We start from the raw sequence: 19,620 nt of genomic DNA, 5'->3' as shown, positions 1-19,620 counted from the left end.
GCTTATGTTACATTAAAGATGTCATGGGGACAGCAACAAATCATGAATGTTTCTTTATTTCTGTGCACATATACAGAAAATCGAAGTGAAGCTAAATGTCATTCGGCCTGATGTGGCTTCTCCATGAAGAAAAACAGAAATTTAGTGAGAAGAAAATACTAAGAAAATTAGTTCAGCAAACAGTGTTGATACATAAACAAAATACACATGTGAAATGCAGCAAAGAATATATTAACATAACCATAAGCAAAGGTAACCGCGACATCTACATGTGGTATACAGATAATTTCTCACGACGCTTTTCGCGACATATACATACTAAACGAAAAAAAAAAACGAAAGTAAGCTTAAGATGAACATATATTTCGAGGGTTTGCATGCGTAGTGCACAACATTGGATACAATAATTTTACACGAATCTAGAACAGCAGACATACGGCTATAGACCTCAAGAGCGGCCCACGTCACAAGCTACAATTTACCACTTTATAATACCCATTCACAAAACTGTTTGACGCGGTGTTTGAATTTCGTCAATGAGCCGTAGAAGTTTACTTTTTTATCAACGCCATTAAGAAGCGCATGCACGTGGTATATCGCTAGTTCTCTACCATATCCTGTCCTTGTGGCAGATACCTGAAATATGTTGTGTGCGCAATGGGTTGATATGCATGGGTTCATGTGCTGATGAATACGGAAGCTTGTTTCTATGAATATGCAGTACTAGTATGCATTCATAAACTTGTCTCGCTTTAAGTATTCAATGTTTTATAAAAAATGCATTGCTAGACGCTTATCTAGCCCGGATCGCCGAATAGTTTCTCATAGACGAAGCACTTTTTAACGTGATAGCGTTAATTAGCCCGTATCGTTGTCAGATGGGAAGAAGACTTGGCACCCGGGGGTGACGCGTCCCAGAGCTTACATGTACTCATCAACCCAACATCATCCGACCCCGGCACTCCCTCTCTACCTGGGCTGACTTAGCTGGGCGTGTCACAGAACATCCCGCATCGGCGTCAGGCGTCGGACATCGTTTTGGCAAAAACGTTTTCCAAACCACCATGGCCATCCATGTGACGCAAGGAGTTTACTGAACTAATTAAATTTCCCAAGCTAAAATACGCAGAAAAATCGTAAACTACGACATACATACAACTTACAGATATGACAGCTCTCGGACTGTAATTTGTCTATACAAGAAAACATAATTCTGTTCCACGAAAACTCCAAGAAACGCCTTTTCCGGCGTTTCTATAATTCACGTACAGGCCGTGACGTCCGCCATTAAAAATTATGGGGTTTAACGTGCCAAAACCACTTTCTGATTATGAGGCACGCCGTAGTGGAGGACTCCGGAAATCTCGACCACCTGGGGATCTTTAGCGTGCAGCTAAATCTAAGTACACGGGTGTTTTCGCATTTCTCCCCCATCGAAATGCGGCTGCCATGGCGGGGATTCGATCCCGCGACCACGTGCTCAGCAGCCCAACACCATAGCCACTGAGCAACCACTGCGGGTACGGCGTCTGCAATTAGCGCACGCTGGCGAGCGCGTCTTGGAGGCCCCGGAGTGGCGCGCTGGGTTCCTTGCAGTACCTCTAGCTGGCGCTAGCCTCCGCCGCATCGCGACCCACGCAAAAGACCGCGTTTCTAACACAAAGCCCGCCTTCGTGCATAGTGTTTGCGGCCAGCGTTTCCAGGTAAACATTACGGTTACATACGCTCCGGTTGCCGGGAAACGTGAGAAGCAGCCAGGGATCGTTAAATGCCATCGCGTTCCACTCTAAAAGGCGAAGGTTAGGCGTCCTCCAATTTTTTTTCTGTAAAAATTCTCATTTATTTACGATTTCCTCCATTGTTTGCCCTATGCAAGCATGATATACGAGAAGCTTGAGTAAAAAAAGGTGTAGCGTATTCTTTTTTTTTCTCTCAGCCATAATGGTGCGAACGGATTTAATTTAAATGTGCACCCGAAAGTCTTGCTTAGTTCTGATGCGAGTCTATACATTAGGGCTACAGGACATATTTTCTTGGAACCATAGAGTAGAATCTGCTTTCCATGTTCCTATGTATGTATTTTTTAGTATGTAGCAGTGCCAAATCTGGGGCTTACATTTTTAGAACCCTCATTGAGCTTCCTTTATTATATTGTGCCGTGTGAAAACGCCCTCGAGCCTGGTATGTATGAAGCCTTCAAATACTAATATTTTTCTGACAAGTGGCTAGGCCTTGCGCATGTTTGCGCGTGCGTAAGAATCGAAAATTGGCTGCAGTTGCTTAGAACTCGCAGAATCGCCGCGCATATTAATATTGACGTCAGTAATTACCAAAAAACACAAGCACGTGGCGTCAATATTTTGTAACTTGAAGGGTATCAGTATAGTAAAAAATAATGTATAGCTTTCTACTAGTACCTGCTGGCAGCCGACAAACCGCTGCAACAATGATTCGCTTAATGTTGACCACAAGGCACTTTATGCATGATGAAATTATTGTAAGGTAACTGATTATTCAGAGTTGATCTCTGCCGTATATGACGATTCCATCGCCGTGACCCGAGCAACGTACTACACCGTTGTACATATAGTCCGCAGGTTGTCGCGACGTAATTTGGCGTTAATGAGGTTTCAGAGAAAATTACGACGTCAAACGTAATCGGAAAGGAATCGAGAAAATGTGTTCAGGTTTTTTTTTGTTCTTCATACTTCTAACGTTTCAATGGAAGGCCTTAAAGTTTGTACACTTCGGGTGAAAAGATTTTCGAAAACACTTATGTCGCAGTGCTGGCCGTTGTCACCCACAATGAAATCGAAAAGATGTATTTAAAAATTACGTCGCCACTTTTGAAATATCTGCGTGCTCAGCAATCTTGATAAGCTCGGACGTATCTGCCTTATGCGCAAGAACCTTCCCGCCTTTTGTCCATACGAACTTACAATTATCTTCTTATTTCTTAACAATTGTGGCACCGAGCAGCTACCTCGGATGTCTGGTCAAATTCTAGTTCACACATGTACATGGGTTGCAATGATTTGAAACCTATATCTTTAGCGGACGGTTGAACAAAACTTGTTGCTGAGCTAGTTGGTTCATGACTTAAAAACAAAGGTTACGCTGCTAAGCCAACGAGGACGAAGTGAGAGACAAACGGCACAAACGGGCGCCAACTTCCAACTGTTTCTTAACCAGGACCCACGCAAACTTATGCAAGAAACCAAAGTGAAAAGTAATCGCAGTAGAGATAGGCAAGGGATATATGAATTGACACTGCTCGTAGGCCAGTGATGTGTACTGAATTATCATTGCAGGAACATATGAGCAAGCGTGCATTATAAGCGTAATCTGAGCTTGGAACCACATGTGGCAGCTGCACGTTCTAATCTTAGCGCCGATTACAGGCTATCATTTAAGAATGACATTTCTTTGTCATTTAATACTAGTGATGGCATGCTAACGTACTTATTTCATCTTTTTATGAAGAAAGCCTCGATTATCTCCCTTTCAGTGCGGTTTCTTGCTTTCCTTAGAAAGGACTTCTTGTCGAGGAGGACGCACAACCACAGCGCCTGCAGTGGTCTGCCAAGTGGCCGCCGATGTTGCTGTTGACCGCCAACCGGTGCTACCTCACTCGATCGTTGAAGCATCGTCCCGTTTGTCAAATATACACCTTGCCACACTTTAGGAGAATATTGTAAATGACATCGCTAGCTCAGTTAGTGGAGCGTGGGTCGTGCTTCTTGAAGCATGTAGCCGGCAGCTTATTCGCCATGAAAGGGCAAATTTTGGTCAATTCGCATGGGGCGGAAAACACAATGCGCACATCGTATGTGGCTGTGACCTTTTTTATATAGTGGGAGAGCTTATGTACGTGTGGAATTATGTGCGTGCGTGTTCATTTTATCTTTACCCTTCAGCACTTTTTCCCCGTGTTTTATCTTCTGCAAGAGGCTTTCGTACACACCCGTAATAAATTGTAAATATAAGAAATGTCATTCGTAAATGATAGCCTGTAATCACTGCTAAGAAAAGAACGTGCAGCTGCCAAATTTGGTTGGATGCTCGGATTATGCCTGTAATGCACGCGTGCTCATATGTACCTGCCATGATAATTCACTACAGGTCACTGCCCTACGAGCAGTGTTAATTCCTATCCCCCCTGCCCATCTCTACTGTGATTACCTTGTCACTTTGGTTTCTTGTATAAGTTTGCGTCGATTCTGGTAAATAAACAGTTGGAAGTTGGCGCCCGTATGTGTCGTTTGTCTCTCACTTCGTCCTCGTCTGCTTAGCGCCGTAACCTTAGTTTCTAGCGGACGGCCTTTTCTTTCTAGCTTTGGTCAAGAGACGTTTTTTTTGTAATGTTGGACAAAACGAACGATTACACTCTTGTCTCCAGAGCTGCTAGCAGCCACCCGATGGCGACGGTCTATGTCAGATGATAAAGACTTGCTCTCCTATGCCATAACAAAGTATTTCACGATTGCTATAGTCTCGCCGTCACTGGCGGCGCCTTTGATTTTCTGGTCATTCGCCTTAGTACATTGCTCCAGTTCATCAAGATTTTGTTGTAGTTTCTTGTTTTCTGTTGTTTGTTTGTTTTTATACAGTCAATGACCTTGTCACAAAGCGATTGAATTTCATCAGATAGTTCCTTGACGTTGTCATAAACATCAATACAAAATTTATTGCTTATTCGGAGATCCCTAAGTTCTGCTCGCACTTCTCGTACAAAATTACAGAAAGCTTCAGTCATGTCCTCTGACATGATGGAGGCACTCAAGTTCATTCACACGCTCACATCCTGGCAGCAGTGCAGGCATGTACTACAGAGCGTATAATGCAAGGAGTGGTTTATGCTCACCTGCGTATGTGAAAAAGTATGAGTGCTGCGAAGATGACAAGGATACTGCACCATGCTGAGGAGCCCGATAGAAGCCTGCTTTTGTAGGCTATCCTGGCTGCCGTCGGCGCTGGATCCTTGCGGAGGCGCTGAGACTCAACAAAGTCGTTTGATTCAAGCACGACCGAGGATGTCGTAGATTTGTACTTTGGTTGCGTTTTCTTTTGCTTGGCTGGTACGAAGTCCGATGCTGGCCGCAGCAATCAGCGTCCCCTTGATGCTCTGTGTATAGAAGAAGTACGAGTGCTGCGAAAATCATACGAGGGAGGAGGAGGGCTGACGCCGAACAGACTGTCTTTTTGCAAGAAAAAAATACAATGTTTTCCACGTGACTGCGGCCATATGGCTTTCTGAAAAGTTGATTTCCGCTCTCGCTTGTTTTGAGTTGTGCAGCCTTGGTTAAAGTATATTTGTGGTCACGAGGTAATAAGAAAAAAACGGAAAATATCTAGTCTTTCACTGCAACCAGCTGGCAAGGCCCATTCATTCTGTGGCACTTTTGTGAACCTTTCCAAGAAGTAAATTTGCGAGAGACTGCTAAATAGGTTTGGAATGCTCGATATGTTGCGATGCTCTCTAGTGCCACCTTCTCGTAATATTGCCAGTGCTACTTATAATTTCTAAACGTTTTGAAAAAGAAGTTCTTCATAAATTTCAAATTTGTTTGCCTTCATTGTGCAATTCTAGTGGACATCTTGGTTTTATGTCGAACTCACGCTCTCCTTAAGCAGTGGCAAATGCGTCTAGACGAAAGGTAAGGGTGCTTTAGTAGGGCACGCGGCAGTACGCAGGTCTCGGGCGGTACAATTTGAGTTACATGTTCTACTAGAAGTTAGGCTTAATGCCATGACCATGATGATAATTATAAGCCTGTTAAAGTCGACTGCAGGACGGCCTCCCCCAGCGAACTACAGTCTTTCCTGCGCCATATGATTTATACTGTGTAATGATTCCTTTGTCAGCTCACTTACATGTCTCTGGGGTGTTGTTGGCACCCTATCCGCTCCTTGGTCAGCTTTATGGTGCTTAGATCTTCCTCGATATCTCACCGCTAACTGGCCGACCTCGTTGCCTATTATTACCAAGACCAGTCTTCATTGTCTTCTTGCCGGCGTAGCATTCACCTGCTCTCATTATCCGGTCCAGACCATATTAGCCTTCCCTCGCCAACACCGGCTCCGATTTCCGCCAGTTCGATCGTTCGTCACATTCCTTAGATGTAGGTTATGTGCAAAGGGGCACAAAAGACGAAGGAAGAAGAGGAGAGTAATTACGGCGAGCCACACCAACACGTTTTGTGACAGTAATTAAGATTAACGACGGCGTAGGAGAGCGCCTGCCGCTGCTCACAAAACCGAGGCCTATGACATGTCAAATATCAGGCACAAAATCGTCTGATACTAAACACGTGCTTTCAAATAAAGGCACAATGATCCGTCTGACGCCCCTGCGAAAAGAAACTAACAACCTATATTTGCAAACTCATACAGTTAAGTGTTAATAGCTTCCAATTCGTGAGCTCGAGATATCGCCTATTCGTCACTATCGAAAATTGAGGAATAATACGTGGAGCCTAAATGTTCCCGCATGATGGAGTTTCGATATCGATGTACTTCATTCAATTGTTAGCCAGTTGGCTGAGCCAAGTAGTCGCGAAGTGACTTCCGCAAACATAGGAAATTCATTCAAGGATGAGTTCAAGGAGGTCGCTCGCAAAAATTGAATCGTTTACATCCCGATAGTCATCTCCAAGAGCGGAGAGAACGACACGCAGTACTGGCATAGACTTCACGACAGGTTGTTTGTTCGTGACGCAGGCGAGATCCATCAGGCTTTCACTTATTTAGGTGAAGTTTTATTTAGACTGCACAACGTTTGTTGAGAAACGTGGAAATAATCAGTCAAATCCCGTTAGCTTTTTTTTGTTCTACGGAGTGAAGCCATAGAAACAGCTCGTAGTTCTCAAGTATTGTGCTCACAACAACTCCTACTATGTAGTGACATGAATTTCGGGCGCGAGAAAGAAATTATTGCCACTGAACAACGGCCGTTAAAGTTTTGTAATTACGTTTAGTTATTCAGGAAAGAAATGGTACGATGCTGCACTGCGCACTTGTAACCATGTTATCGTCAGGAAGCGGGAAAGTCTCGTTGACAGATGTTTTCCTATTTAGCGGGACAGTAATAAAGGTGACGTTATCTAATTGCGCGCGGCATGCGATAATTCTAGCTACGCGTAGCTTAATGCTGGCGTCTGAAAATTAGTCACGTTTTCTTTTTTCTGGAGACTCCACTTCACTGTCTGCTATAAAATTAGACGGGCTAGGCTGTGTCATGGCGACGAATAGCATATCAACCTTGGCACTCTGAGTTAACAGAATGCACAAACAAGGAAGCACGCTTAAAGGAGCCATTCAAGTTGGCATGAACAGCGGTGCGCCTTTCTTGCAACCACTGGCATATCAGGTGACTTTTAAGTGCCTTCAACTCGTCATATATTTACGGGAAAGCACAGTAGCGAAACTATTTACAGGGTGTATTTACAAGGGCGGCAAGCACTAGGCAAGATGGAAGCCAGCCAACATCCAGCAAAGCAAATCGTCGTCATCACGTCAGCAGTGGCCGCTTGTGGGTGCGTCCCGCCAAATACAATATTTCATTGCCTTCTATTAGCACGTAGTAATTAAATAGATTTGTTCGAGACACGACCTTGATATGACTAATGCAGCATTTACAACGCAATTTTTTTGAAAGAGAGATCACAGATTTGAGGAAGATTTTCCTAGTAATCATCTTGGCCGCGCGAAAAAAGATTGCTGGCTCTCCCATAATCGAGGGTAGACGTAAGCATAAAACGGCAACTGGCAAATCAGATTGGTTGGAGATGATACTAGCCACAATCTTAGAATGGGTGTAGTGTATGTTCGCAACGATCCCCCCCCCCGCCCCCCACTCCATACCTCATCGCACCACACCACGCCATACTGGTCCATATGGACGCTGTCCATCTAGAAGAAAACCGGCGGAAGGCGGCGCGACATGCAGCGAAAAAAGCACACTGCCCAGCTAGGAGAGGAAAAGCGCCTAAAGCGCCACGCAGCATGGCGCCATCTCTCGAAGCGACACAGAACCTACGCCCCGGAACTCATGGACCGCTGACGTTCAAAATAGCACAGACAACGCTGTCTCAGCGCCGAAAGATGACAATGAGTGCATGGTACCCTGTATCTGGCTTTTGATCGTCGCTATTGGAAATGACTAATAAAATTTTACCGTACCAGAAGTTACAGCTTGAGTGATATTGTGAAACATTAGGAAGATTTCGGAAGCAATAATTTTTCGTAACTTGTTTGGGCAGTAACTAGAGAATTTAATGTGGTTCTGTACAAAGGGTTGGGGTCCAGAGAACGCACTTAAGATTTGGCTGGTTGCCCATAGGATCTCGTTCTGTTCTCTCAACTTTCTTTTTGCCTGAGTTGAGAGTTTGTATTGGTATGTGCCCCGAGTGTCTTTCATAAATTCGAGGGTGGCATTAATGCTTTTGCGTGGACGCTGTAATGATCTTTTGTTGTTGTTGTGTGTGGCAAAGCCAGTGTCAAACAGGCACCACTTATTATTTCATTTCCTAATCTGTTTTGTTTACATCAAGTATGATGTATTACATGTGATGCACCTTATGTTGTTCTTTACGTTCATACCACAGTTGTAAGCTTGCCTACGGGTGAATAAATTTCCTTGTCAACTTGGATTTTCTCGTTTGATATCCCGGATAACGGCTCTGGCTTTTGGATCAAGGTCACTTGACGGACGCCGACAACGGGATTTAAAAGGATTTCATGCTTAACAAGCCTAGGAGACAAGAAACATATAGGGAAATGGCTACCAACCTGTGTAAGCAGCTGACTCTAACAACATGACAAGTACTGCTATCTTATTTTTCGGCTGCTTTCAAATCATACTGTTTGGCCTGTCGATGGAAGAATAGGGTTTGAAAAGAGACATGTTGGCCACACCACCACCAGTACGCACTTTGCGCAGAGTTTGACCATTAATTGCCTTCAACTTATTCAACTTATGCTTTCAAGGTACACTATGTACTTTGAATTTCTGCATAAAATATTATCTTCCTCCGCCTCATCTCCATTAGTGGATGGTCCTTATGCTTTGTTCTCCACCACAGGTTGACAAGTGCCTGCGTTGCTAGTAAAACAATATTTCGCGTTACTTAAGATTTCCGCGGATTTGATTATCAGTAAAACCGATCCTCATCGAACTTTTCAAGCGAAACAGAAGTGAGACCGAGTGAACATAACATGTTCGAAGTCAAGCGTGTATGAAAATGGCGCAGCAGCGCTCAATCTGCATTGACTCCAGCGTGCTCGAAAGTGCCGATTTCACAGGGGTAACATTGGCCGCCCCACACTACGTTGTATTTACGCTTCTCCGGCATGCAACCAGCGCTTTATAAGGTAAGTACCTCTTCTGGGGCACATATTGGCACTCATGAGCTTCCATGGTAAGTGGAACGCTAATATTGGAATCAAAAGGTCCAGAGTTTGAGCCCCATGCCGATCAGGTATTATAATTGCTGCTTTACTGATAGGTGATCAGAGAAAGTTGCTTTTTACAATGATTCTGCTAGATTCATCGGCGAGAGCGGCGGTATAGTCTGGGAGAGGTTGAATGAATGAATGAATAAAGCCTTTATTTTAAGGAAGGGGACGGCTCTAGGCCGCTGATGGGGATTAGGAGGGAAGGGAATTGGGTACCCAGACTGTTGGCTGAAACACTTCTTCATCTCAGTCTGGGATCTTCCGCTTTATGCAGGCTCAGGTGCATGTTCAGGTCCGCCGCTCTCACATGGGCTGATCGACCCGTTCTACACTACTCGAAATAGGCCACTTTGTCTGCCATATGTCGCAATGGCTTTCTGTGTTTCACGGTTAGTTTGTATTGCAATTCCTAGTGTTCTAATGTCTCCGTGTAGTAGATGCTGAATATTGGATCTCCCTTGTGAAAAAGCTGCACAGCTCCAAATGAGGTGTTGCAAGTCTGCTCTGCAGGACTCCTGGCAATGTGTACATCGGGTGTAAGTCTTCGCAATCGTAGCTTGTCTGGGTTGGTGCCATTTCTCAAGTATATGTGGTGTATATGCAGCGTTGGCCATAACCTTATTCAAGAAAACCTCTTCCGTGCGGGTAAGAAGAAAATGTGCTTAGCGACGCTACACAAACATCATTTCATCCGAATGGGCCATCGCCCATGCCGTACCGTAAATCCACTTTTCGTCAGATCACAGAAGCTAAGCAGTCTTGTTCCTGGTTACTGACTACTCTGCGACACAGAATGCATGCTGATGACTTCACTGCTGCCACTGAACAGTTAGCATTCCCCGTGGGCGAGACAGTTATGAAACCCGCGGCTGGATGTGTTCTCTTGTCGACCCTTAACAAGCTTTGTTTTTGTTATTGCAACAGCCACAGATTCACGGAGGTGAAAGAAATACTTATCACTGAATTTATTTTCAAAGAGGCTTTCCCAGACCACTCAGGTAAGGTTTGCAACTGATTTTTGTGAGCCATCAAGCTCACATAGCCAATAGAATATTAGAGTAGAACGCTTGAAAGTCTCTAGCAGCACGCGGCATTCCACTTGCAATTCCGAGGCAGAGAAAGAGCAGGTTAATAGCTGCAGGTTGTCTTGTCGACAATTATTTCACTATAACGTGCATTCGTTAGGATGCAACCGCTGCAATGTAGAGAAAACCACAACTAAGACTTTGGCTGGATAGTTGCACATCATATCCCAAGGGCATGACCAAGTGTATAAAATCTGATGAAACGAAATTACTTCAAACATATAAATTGTCCACCTGCTGTTCACAGAGCCCTTCCTGCTTTCACTGACGCAGCCACAAGCCCTACTTAGCCTCTTCGCATGTATGTACAGAGCGTAATTATTTGCAAAAAAAAAGAATGTTAAGCTTACAGAAACACAAAAGACATGACTCCAACAAACAGCCAAACCAGAGTTCGAGCTCATACTGCAGGCCTGGGGCGCAACATAGCAGCTTCCATTCAGCTTAGCCTTTCGTTACGCATGGATTAGCGCAGTAGCCAAATCAGCGGTGGAATGAGGCTTCTGACAATTGCTGCTAAAGCTCCACAAAAATGTTTAGTTTTCATGGCTTGTGTGAGCGCCAGGACTTAGCGACCAAGAGTTCTGCTATCACAGATACTGAATGAACATAAAATGCACGTTGCACCAGATGGAAAGCTGCCAAAATGATGACACCCAAACACTCCATACCCAGTTCCCGAAATAATGTGAAGACCCTGGAACTAGACTTTAGTTTTGTTACAGTGCATATTTCCCTGCACAGGTTTTCTCGATTTGCGACGACACGTTACCTTCCGTCTGGTCGCAAGTGGTTCTTGTGACAAATCAACAGCAGTGGTCGTGCGCCTTTCCTATATAAAGAATTAAGTAAAAAGGTAATGACTTATCCACCACAATAAATATGGAACATAGAGGTATCTCCCCCTACGATATTTTAACTTAACGAACTAAGTGCTACTTAGCGAATTAAGACCATGTTAATTTGATCTGGCAACATACTTTGACACTCTTTCTGTCACTTATGGTGTGTCTCAGGGCAGCGTGCTGATGCCACTGCCTTTTTTTTGTAGATTAAAGACGTCTCTGCAAGACAGATGATCATGTGTTGCTTCGTGAAATTTCACAATTGCGCGATCAAAATGTACAGATCTCAAATCTATATAACATGCTCTAATTCTGTATATATGCTAACAGTAAATTAACTCTTACAGAACAGCACACAAGCAGATATCACTTGAGCATACGCTGTAACCATTCCTATTAAAGCACATCAGAAGGTGAATGTACCTAGGGGAAACAATCCAAACAGCCTTTGCTGGGAGCGACACGTAGATAACGTCCTTGCGTATTTCGCAAACTGTTTCTTCAGGTATTGGGATTGCAAGACACCGCCAAATAGAAAACTACTTATATAATTTGCATTTATCAACTGAAAACTTGAATACGCTTCTTGGAACTCTAATACTACATACAGCATTACAAAACTAACATGCATTCAATGATGAATGACGAATTCGGTGTTTCGTGGCGCAAGAGGCCTAATTATGGCCAAAAGTGCCAGGCCACTGTTGATTAGTTGGTCATAGAGCGATAAATTACGACAGGTAACACGTATATCAAAGGCAAGCAGTTAGAATTATTTATTCTAAATATAGAATGACAGATTTTTCTAGACCTTATGGCGGATAGCAACACTGAATCCCATGAATCGCTCGAGATTCTTCGCCAATTCCTTAATCTTGAAGTTAGCGCTCGACCTCTGCTCAAAACTAAAACGCTGGAGGGAATGGCTTACCGAGCCTTATTTATCGCGTTCCCTAAGCACTGTCTTCTTTTTTTTTTGTGCTTCAGCGGTCATGTTCCTTCTATGTTTATTGTAATGTATTTAGTTTCGAGTTTGTATATTTAGCACTGAGGCACCTGTCCTGCATAGACGAAATTTCGCGCCGGAACTCTAGTGCCTGTGCATCGGTATGGTATGGTATGGTATGGTATGGTATGGTATGGTATGGTATGGTATGGTATGGTATGGTATGGTAAAACTGAAATAAAGTCCTGCAGATCGTGAGTCTTCACGAAGCGGGCCGCTCCCACGTGGGAACCGGAAGGCCGAGCCTCTCGGCCGCATCGTGGGCCTGCTGGACAGCCCAGAGTTGGTCAGCCAGAAGAGAGCCTGCGGAGAAGCGCCTCCCATCTGGCCGAGCTGTTAGCGATGATAAAGCGTGACCGAGCACACCGCCAGAGCATATGGTCTAACGTGGCTATATCTCCACAATCGTGGCAGGTAGCGTTGGTGTAAGTATCCGGATAGATTTGATTTAAGAGAGACGGATTCAGATAGGTATTCGTTTGTAGTAGACGCAGCGTTAATGCTTGAGCTCTATTGAGGCGCGGATGAGGAACAAAGTAGGTTCTACGGCTGAGATAGTAGTGTTTAGTAATCTCGTTGTAGGTGGAGGGCGTGTTCCTGTTCTCTGGGGAGTTGGCTTCCGATTGGTCGAGGGTTAGCTCGGTGGGCAAGTTCACGCGCAGCCCCGTGAGCCGACTCGTTGAGGTTGGGAGGAGCACCCTTTATCTGATCCTGATGTGCCGGAAACCAATAAATGAAGTGGTGCGTGACTGCCTTGCCCCCAATAAGCCTGAGGGCCTGTTTGGAAACGGTGCCTTTTTCAAATGCTCTGACTGCAGATCTTGAATCACTATAGATGACATCCCGTGAGCTACCCAGCAGGGCTAGTGCAATAGCCATTTATTTTTGTTCAGCTATTTCGGAGTCCCTCGTCCGAACCGAGGCAGCATTGGTGATTCCTTGCCGACCATCAACAGTGGCGATGGTGAACGCCCGACGTCCCTTACAAGAAGCGGCATCCACAAAGCTGACTTGTCGCTTTTCACTGTGTATTTGCCTAAGGAGGTTGGCCGCCCTTGCCCTCCTTCTACCGCGATTATGATCGGGGTGCATGTTCCTAGGTATTGGCGCGACCGTAATGTTCTCACGAATCGACGGAGGAACGTCAGAGAACTCCTCCGCTACTCTATCGGGGTGATATCCGAGTTCCTGCAAAATAGATCGCCCGGCCTTCGTTGTTGTGAGGCGAGTTAGCTGTGCGCGCTCCTGGGCCTCTGCAATCTCTTCAAGAGTGTTATGAATGCCAAGCTGCATTAAGCGCTCTGTACAAGTGCATACGGGTAACCCGAGAACCCGTTTGGTAATCTTCCTAAGCTGTGCATTCAATTTATCCCGCTCTGCCCGTTTCCATCGATGCATGGCTGCCACGTATCTTAAGTGGCACAGAACGAAGGCATGCATCAGTCGAATGAGGTTATCCTCCTTGTGTCCATGATGCCGATTTGATACTCTCCGAACTAAACGAAGAGCACTTTCAGTTTTAGCAATTAGCTTGCGTATAGTCTTGCCATTTGTACCCCCTGACTCAACGATCATGCCCGAGACCTTGATTAAATTGACTCTGGGTATACGACAAGCGTTTCTTGTACATAAGTCAATGTCTCTGTCTTCTAACAATGTCCATCCCTTGGGCCTTGGACCGCGTTTCTTGGGGCTATACAGCAAAAGTTCTGACTTCAAGGGGGAGCATCTGAGACCTGTGGGTTCGAGATAGGTTTCAATAGTGTCTGTTGCCTCCTGTAAGGCTCCCTCAACCTGACCGTCATTGCCCCCTGTGCACCATATAGTTATGTCGTCAGCATACATAGTGTGTTTGATGCCTTCAGTCTCGAGAAGATTTCTGCTTAGGTAACCATGGCTATATTGAATAAACAGGGGGAAATGACTGACCCCTGTGGGGTGCCCCTCTCGCCAAGTTCCAGCAGTTGTGATTCAAGATCGGCCACCCGGAGGTTAGCCTTCCTATCCGAGAGGAACGATCTAACATAGTTATAAAATCTCTCACCCAGATTGAGCCGAGATATCGAGGCTAGGATATGCGAATGTAGAACGCTGTCGAAGACCTTTTCAAGATCAAGTCCCAAAATGGCTCGAGTGTCACTAGAGTCGTTGTCTATGATTTGATGCTTAATCCGTTTCATGGTATCTTGTGTGGATAGGCCTGGTCTGAATCCTATCATACTATGGGGGTAAATGTCGTTATTCTGCAGGAACCGGGAGAGTCGATTGAGGACCGCGTGCTCCGCTACCTTACCCACACAGGATGTAAGCGAGATGGGCCTCAAGTTGTCAACGCTAGGTGTTCTGAAAGGTTTGGGGATGAGTACTGCGAGAGCAGTCTTCCAAGGTAATGGGACGGTTCCATTCCTCCAAATTTCATTAATGTCCTCTGTGAGGTATGCGATTGATTTTTCATCCAGATTTCGCAACGCCTTGTTGGAGATGCCATCCGACCCTGGTGCGGATCTACCATTGAGTCCATGTAGAACCCTACGAATCTCCTCAACGCCAAACTCTGCATCCAGGTAGGAATTGGCCTGGCCCTGGTAATCGAGATGTACAGGAGACCGCCCTGAGCCGACTGGGAGATATTTGTTGGCAAGCGTGCGGATTAATTCGTTCTCAGAGGTCATTCGTGCGGCCTCATGTATGGTTCTACGAATGACATGCCTTTGATTAGACTTAGTATTGGTTTCGTTAAGCAGATGCTTAAGCAAGCTTCAAGTTTTACCATTACGCATTTGGCTGTCTATCGAATTGCAAACCACGTCCCACTGCTGTTTAGAGAGGGTTACACAATGCTCCTCAATGTGTTTGTTTATCTCAGATATCTTTTTGCGTAGCCTACGATTAAGTCGTTGACACTTCCATCTGTTGAGAATGGACTGTTTGGCCTCTAACAGGTGGGCTAGCCTGCTGTCCATTTTCTCAACAGGAAGGTCGGTGCAAACCTTAGAGGTTGCACGCCGAACGTAATCTTGGACCTGAACCATCCATTGCTCTATGGTAGGTCGGGAATCTGAGGGATGCCTCTCCTCCCGAAGCTTGCGGAATTTATCCCTGTTCGTGTACGAGAATTCGCGCTGTTTCTTACCCAGAATAGGAAGCTGGGCCTCGCATATATAGTGGTCACTACCAAGTTTCTCAGCAAAGTTATTCCATTTAGCCTCAGTCGCGTTCTTGACGAAGATGAGATCGGGGGTGGAGTCTCTACACGTGGATGTCCCGATTCTGGTTGGAAAGTTAGGGTCAGTGATCAGCGTCAGGTCCAGATCCATGGCATTCTGCCAGAGATGCTTACCCTTAATGGTATCATATTTATAATCCCAGACATGAAACGGGGCATTAAAGTCCCCTGCAACAATAAGAGGGCTTGAGCCTGCCATGTGTATGTCCTTGCGGAGCAGAGTCTTAAATGCTTGCCTTTTTTCGTTGGGACTACTATATACGTTAAGAACATATATGCTTCTTCGGTTGACCCGACCAGGTATGATCTCTACCATAATATACTCAATATTACTACGAGCCAATTTGAGATCATGTGTCACATGAGTGAGTTTCTTACTAACGAGAGTACATACCCCCCTCCCCCCCGACTGCACGGCGACCGAGCAAAACCCAGTCATCAGATGCCAGGCGAGAGGGTTTCCTGTCATAAGATAACCTGGGGCACCTTTTCACAACTGCGTAGAAATGGCTGTAGGGGAGCCTTCTTCCTAGAGAAGCCCCTACAGTTCCATTGCCAAATTCGGAATGTCTCAAGGGGCGGAGCCATTTCTTTCGAGCTGAAGACCGACCCTAGGTGGGGCTAGAATCGGGGCTACGTTGCTAGCTGTTGGGTCAGAAAGACGTATCGGTGGGTTCGGTGGCGTTACCGGGCCCACCACAAACTCGAGAAAGTATTCCATTTTGGCCAACCGTTGGTTGGTGTTTGCTTCTAAGGTCGTCATCTTGCTTTGCATCTCAGTGATCCTATCACCTAACTGTTTCACACTTTCGCTGAGAGTGGTTAACATCTCGCGCACCTCTGATTTAGCTTTACGTGACAAGTTCTCCTGATCACAAGCTATTGCCCTCTTCTTCGGTGGTCGTGACCCGTCGCTACCCTCGGCCATCGGAACTTCCAGAATTTCCGCGTTGACGGTAGCGGTGGGTGGCGAGTTCCTAGCGCCCTTAATCTCTGCTATCTCAGCCATTAGCCTATTAATGTTCTCTCTCATGGCCGCGTTCTCGCACTCTAATCTCGTGATTTTTTCCAAACTATCATCATGCTCTGGCATCATGCTCTGTGCGTCGGTGTGATGTCATAATTTCAGAGTATTTTCTCGTAATTATCCACTGTGGCTCAGCAAAGATTCTCGAAAGTCTCCAAGTGCAGTCTGTAGCTACCTTCAACTACGATGTAGCCCCTCATTAACGACAGTAAATAAACTAAGCACAGCAGGCGCCGTCAAAATCTATGACCTCACGGCGAGGTGGTGCGGGAACTTCCCGGTAGCGTCGCCACCAATCTTACGTTTTTTGCGTCAGTTCTGGCTTATAAAGCCTCCTGTCACGGTAAGAGCGACTTTTTCGTATTGTAGAAGCGCAAGTTACGAATGCAGCTCCACCTAATTTTCTTATTTAGATTCCCTTTAACGAATCAAGTAAACACAGTCCAATCCTTTCCACTGGCGAAGGAAGCACCCTCTGCCGGTAACTTACAGAGCCCCTTCCCAAAACACGTCGCGTTCGGAGCTAGTGAAGTAAACATGCACCACTTGTCACTTTCTGTTTGCCAAGAAGGGCGAATCCCTACGAGTCGAGTGCGTGCTCCGCGGGCGCGCTTGCGCCCCGCACACGTTCCCACGTTCCGGAGAGAGGAGGCGGTGGGGGAAGGTTGGGGACATTGGCTGCTTTCTCCCGGCGCGCTCTCCGCGAGAATGTCTTCCTAGACGCCACGTGACCAACTGGGCAGGCCACTAGGTCATGCGAGCACCGGTCGTATAAAACCCACTTGCGACTGGGGCAACCTTCCTTTAGCGCGTTCTCGACTCTCGGCAGCAGCAGGGCGGCTTGCAAACGCGCTCGCTCGCCGTACAAGACGTTTGTGTGTTGTTCCCTTGACGCCTGCCTGCCTGCCCGCCTGCCTGCCTGCTTGCCCGACCGCCTGCCATCGCTGCGACAACGTGCCCAGCGTCGTGCAATTCGCGAGAGGGATACCGTTGGGCGCCTAATTTGCATACCGTAGCTCCCGGACTGAAATAGAATCCGCCGCCACACCAACCATTCGGCCCACTTTCTCTCTCCCCCCTCTTCAGCGCTCCCTCCTTCTCTTATTAGGATCCTCCCCTTCCCCCTCCGCCTCTCCACCAGTTCTCGACAACCACCAGTAACGACGTGTGACGTGTCTTGATTCCTGCTGCCCTCATCCTCTCCCATCCTTTCTCTGTGGATTGACGTGGTCCGCGACAGAGTCGCCGCAGTCGTCGGCAAGACAAGCACCATGGTGAGTAGAGCCTCCGTTGCTCCTTCCCATATCGCGGCCTGGATGCTGCGGCCCCACGGTCCGCGATCACCATCGCCGCCGCGAACCGACAGTTCCTCTTCCTGTCCTGGTCGCGTAACCTTCTTTGCACCACATTACCACACGCACAGTCGCTGTTAGCAAATTTGAGTCATTAGCATTTTTTTCGTTTCCGGCGTTACGTTCGGCATCGAAGTGGGTGTCACCCGAGAACATTCGTCTGCGGTCGTGCTCCAATCGAACTAATCGATCCATGCGGTTCCTTCAGCTGAAGAGAAATAATTATTATGCAAGTAATGCCCAGAAACCAATTGACACTATTTGCTGTAAACCGGATTTTCCCACCGCATTAGTAATTAATCCTGTAAGCTGTCATACGCCATTCGTCTACAACTTAAGAAAATGTAAAATGAGCACGTGATTATAAACATATTGTTCAAACGAGGTCTTTCGTTATGCCCAATCGCAGAGCTTGCCGCACACCTTTCGAGATTACTTAAAAGTGCATTTGTGTCTAGAAAAGCATGCTAAAATTGATCACTTCATTTGTGTTAACCTTATTCCGACAAAAGACGCCCTAGGGCCTTGGATACTAACGAAATGATTCTCGGAACCCAGCTGAAGTATCCGCTGTTGTTTACTACTGCTATCAATTTCTTTTTGATGACTACGGTCATACATTACTTTGCGAAGTGTACCTTTGATACTTTGCGAACCACATATCTATAGCGCATTGAGAAGAGCTCTGTCTGCCTCCAGTTTTGGGTAAAACGACTTTAACTATTCAGCTGTGCTAGCGAAAGTATTTTCAAGCTATTTTCTAGTGATCAGTACATTTGTACTTTAACAAGATTCACACTAATTAACATTTCCGATGGCGAATCATGTTATTCTGGATGACTTATTCGTGCCAAATCTCAAAGTGGAATACTGCTGAAAAAAAAAAGCGTTCTTATAAATATGCTCCAGGCCATGGCGTCGCGCAGATAGCTTCCTACTGTTGCCCACCGCGAACCTGCTGGCTCTGGCAGGCACGTGTGGTTCTATTGGCCCTGAGTATTTTATTGTCGTGCAGCAAAAAAATAAAATAAATAAAAGAAGAAAAAGGAAAAAAAAGGAAATAGAAAAGCTAAGCTGCAGATTACTGTGGCCATGAATTGAAATGTCTCGACAAGAAATGGCAAACTATTTTTTTATTCTCTCCATGCGTCTGCGCGCTTGTGGCGCCATTGGTTTCTTGTTTGCAAGTACGAAACTTGTCTATACGATTATGTTACCGCACGTACACCCAATCGCAAGTGGACGTTGCTCGCCGACAATATGTGTGCCTACCATCAAAACATAGAGACGGTGACAGTGGAGAGAAAGCTGCTATATTCTACGGCTGCTTTGAGCCCTCTTTGGAGGAATCGCTAGCGTTCCCATCCATATGGGTTACCTAATAATTGGGCAGCCAAAGGGATAATTGCAGTAAACGAATGTTAATCGAATTCATTTTAGTAAGAAAATGTACTAATCTTTGTATGCAACTCTGCCTTATGGGAAATGATTAGAAAGCGGAACGAATAATTTTTATTAAGCTTATGTTGCAGGTGGGTCACAATTAAATCTCCTCTTCTAAATGTTTGGAATAGGAGCTAGCGATCAAATTAAATATGGTAGCATTGGTTATACATGAAGCGT

General features: G+C 45.7%; 1 protein-coding gene and 1 long non-coding RNA gene across 2 annotated transcripts in view; one reads left to right on the top strand and one right to left on the bottom strand.

Moving 5' to 3' along the window:
* The window catches only part of LOC135898751 (uncharacterized), a 133,694-nt gene that overhangs the window by 91,584 nt on the left and 22,490 nt on the right, over positions 1 to 19,620 (bottom strand). Inside the window, exon 2 of the long non-coding RNA XR_010563406.1 lies at positions 4,865 to 5,125. This is a non-coding gene — a long non-coding RNA (uncharacterized lncRNA). The remainder of the gene's footprint in view (positions 1 to 4,864; positions 5,126 to 19,620) is intronic.
* LOC135898750 (microtubule-associated protein RP/EB family member 1-like) overlaps positions 17,443 to 19,620 on the top strand; it is a 38,203-nt gene continuing 36,025 nt past the window's right edge. The window contains exon 1 of the mRNA XM_065427883.1: positions 17,443 to 17,919. Within this exon, the coding sequence (XP_065283955.1) occupies positions 17,917 to 17,919 (3 nt within the window). The 5' untranslated portion in view covers positions 17,443 to 17,916. The remainder of the gene's footprint in view (positions 17,920 to 19,620) is intronic.

This window comes from Dermacentor albipictus, chromosome 3 (genome assembly GCF_038994185.2).
Source record: "Dermacentor albipictus isolate Rhodes 1998 colony chromosome 3, USDA_Dalb.pri_finalv2, whole genome shotgun sequence".
Classification (NCBI taxonomy): Eukaryota; Metazoa; Arthropoda; class Arachnida; order Ixodida; family Ixodidae; genus Dermacentor; species Dermacentor albipictus.
Note: the sequence above shows the minus strand (reverse complement) of the source record. Positions and strands in the feature narration are given on the sequence as shown.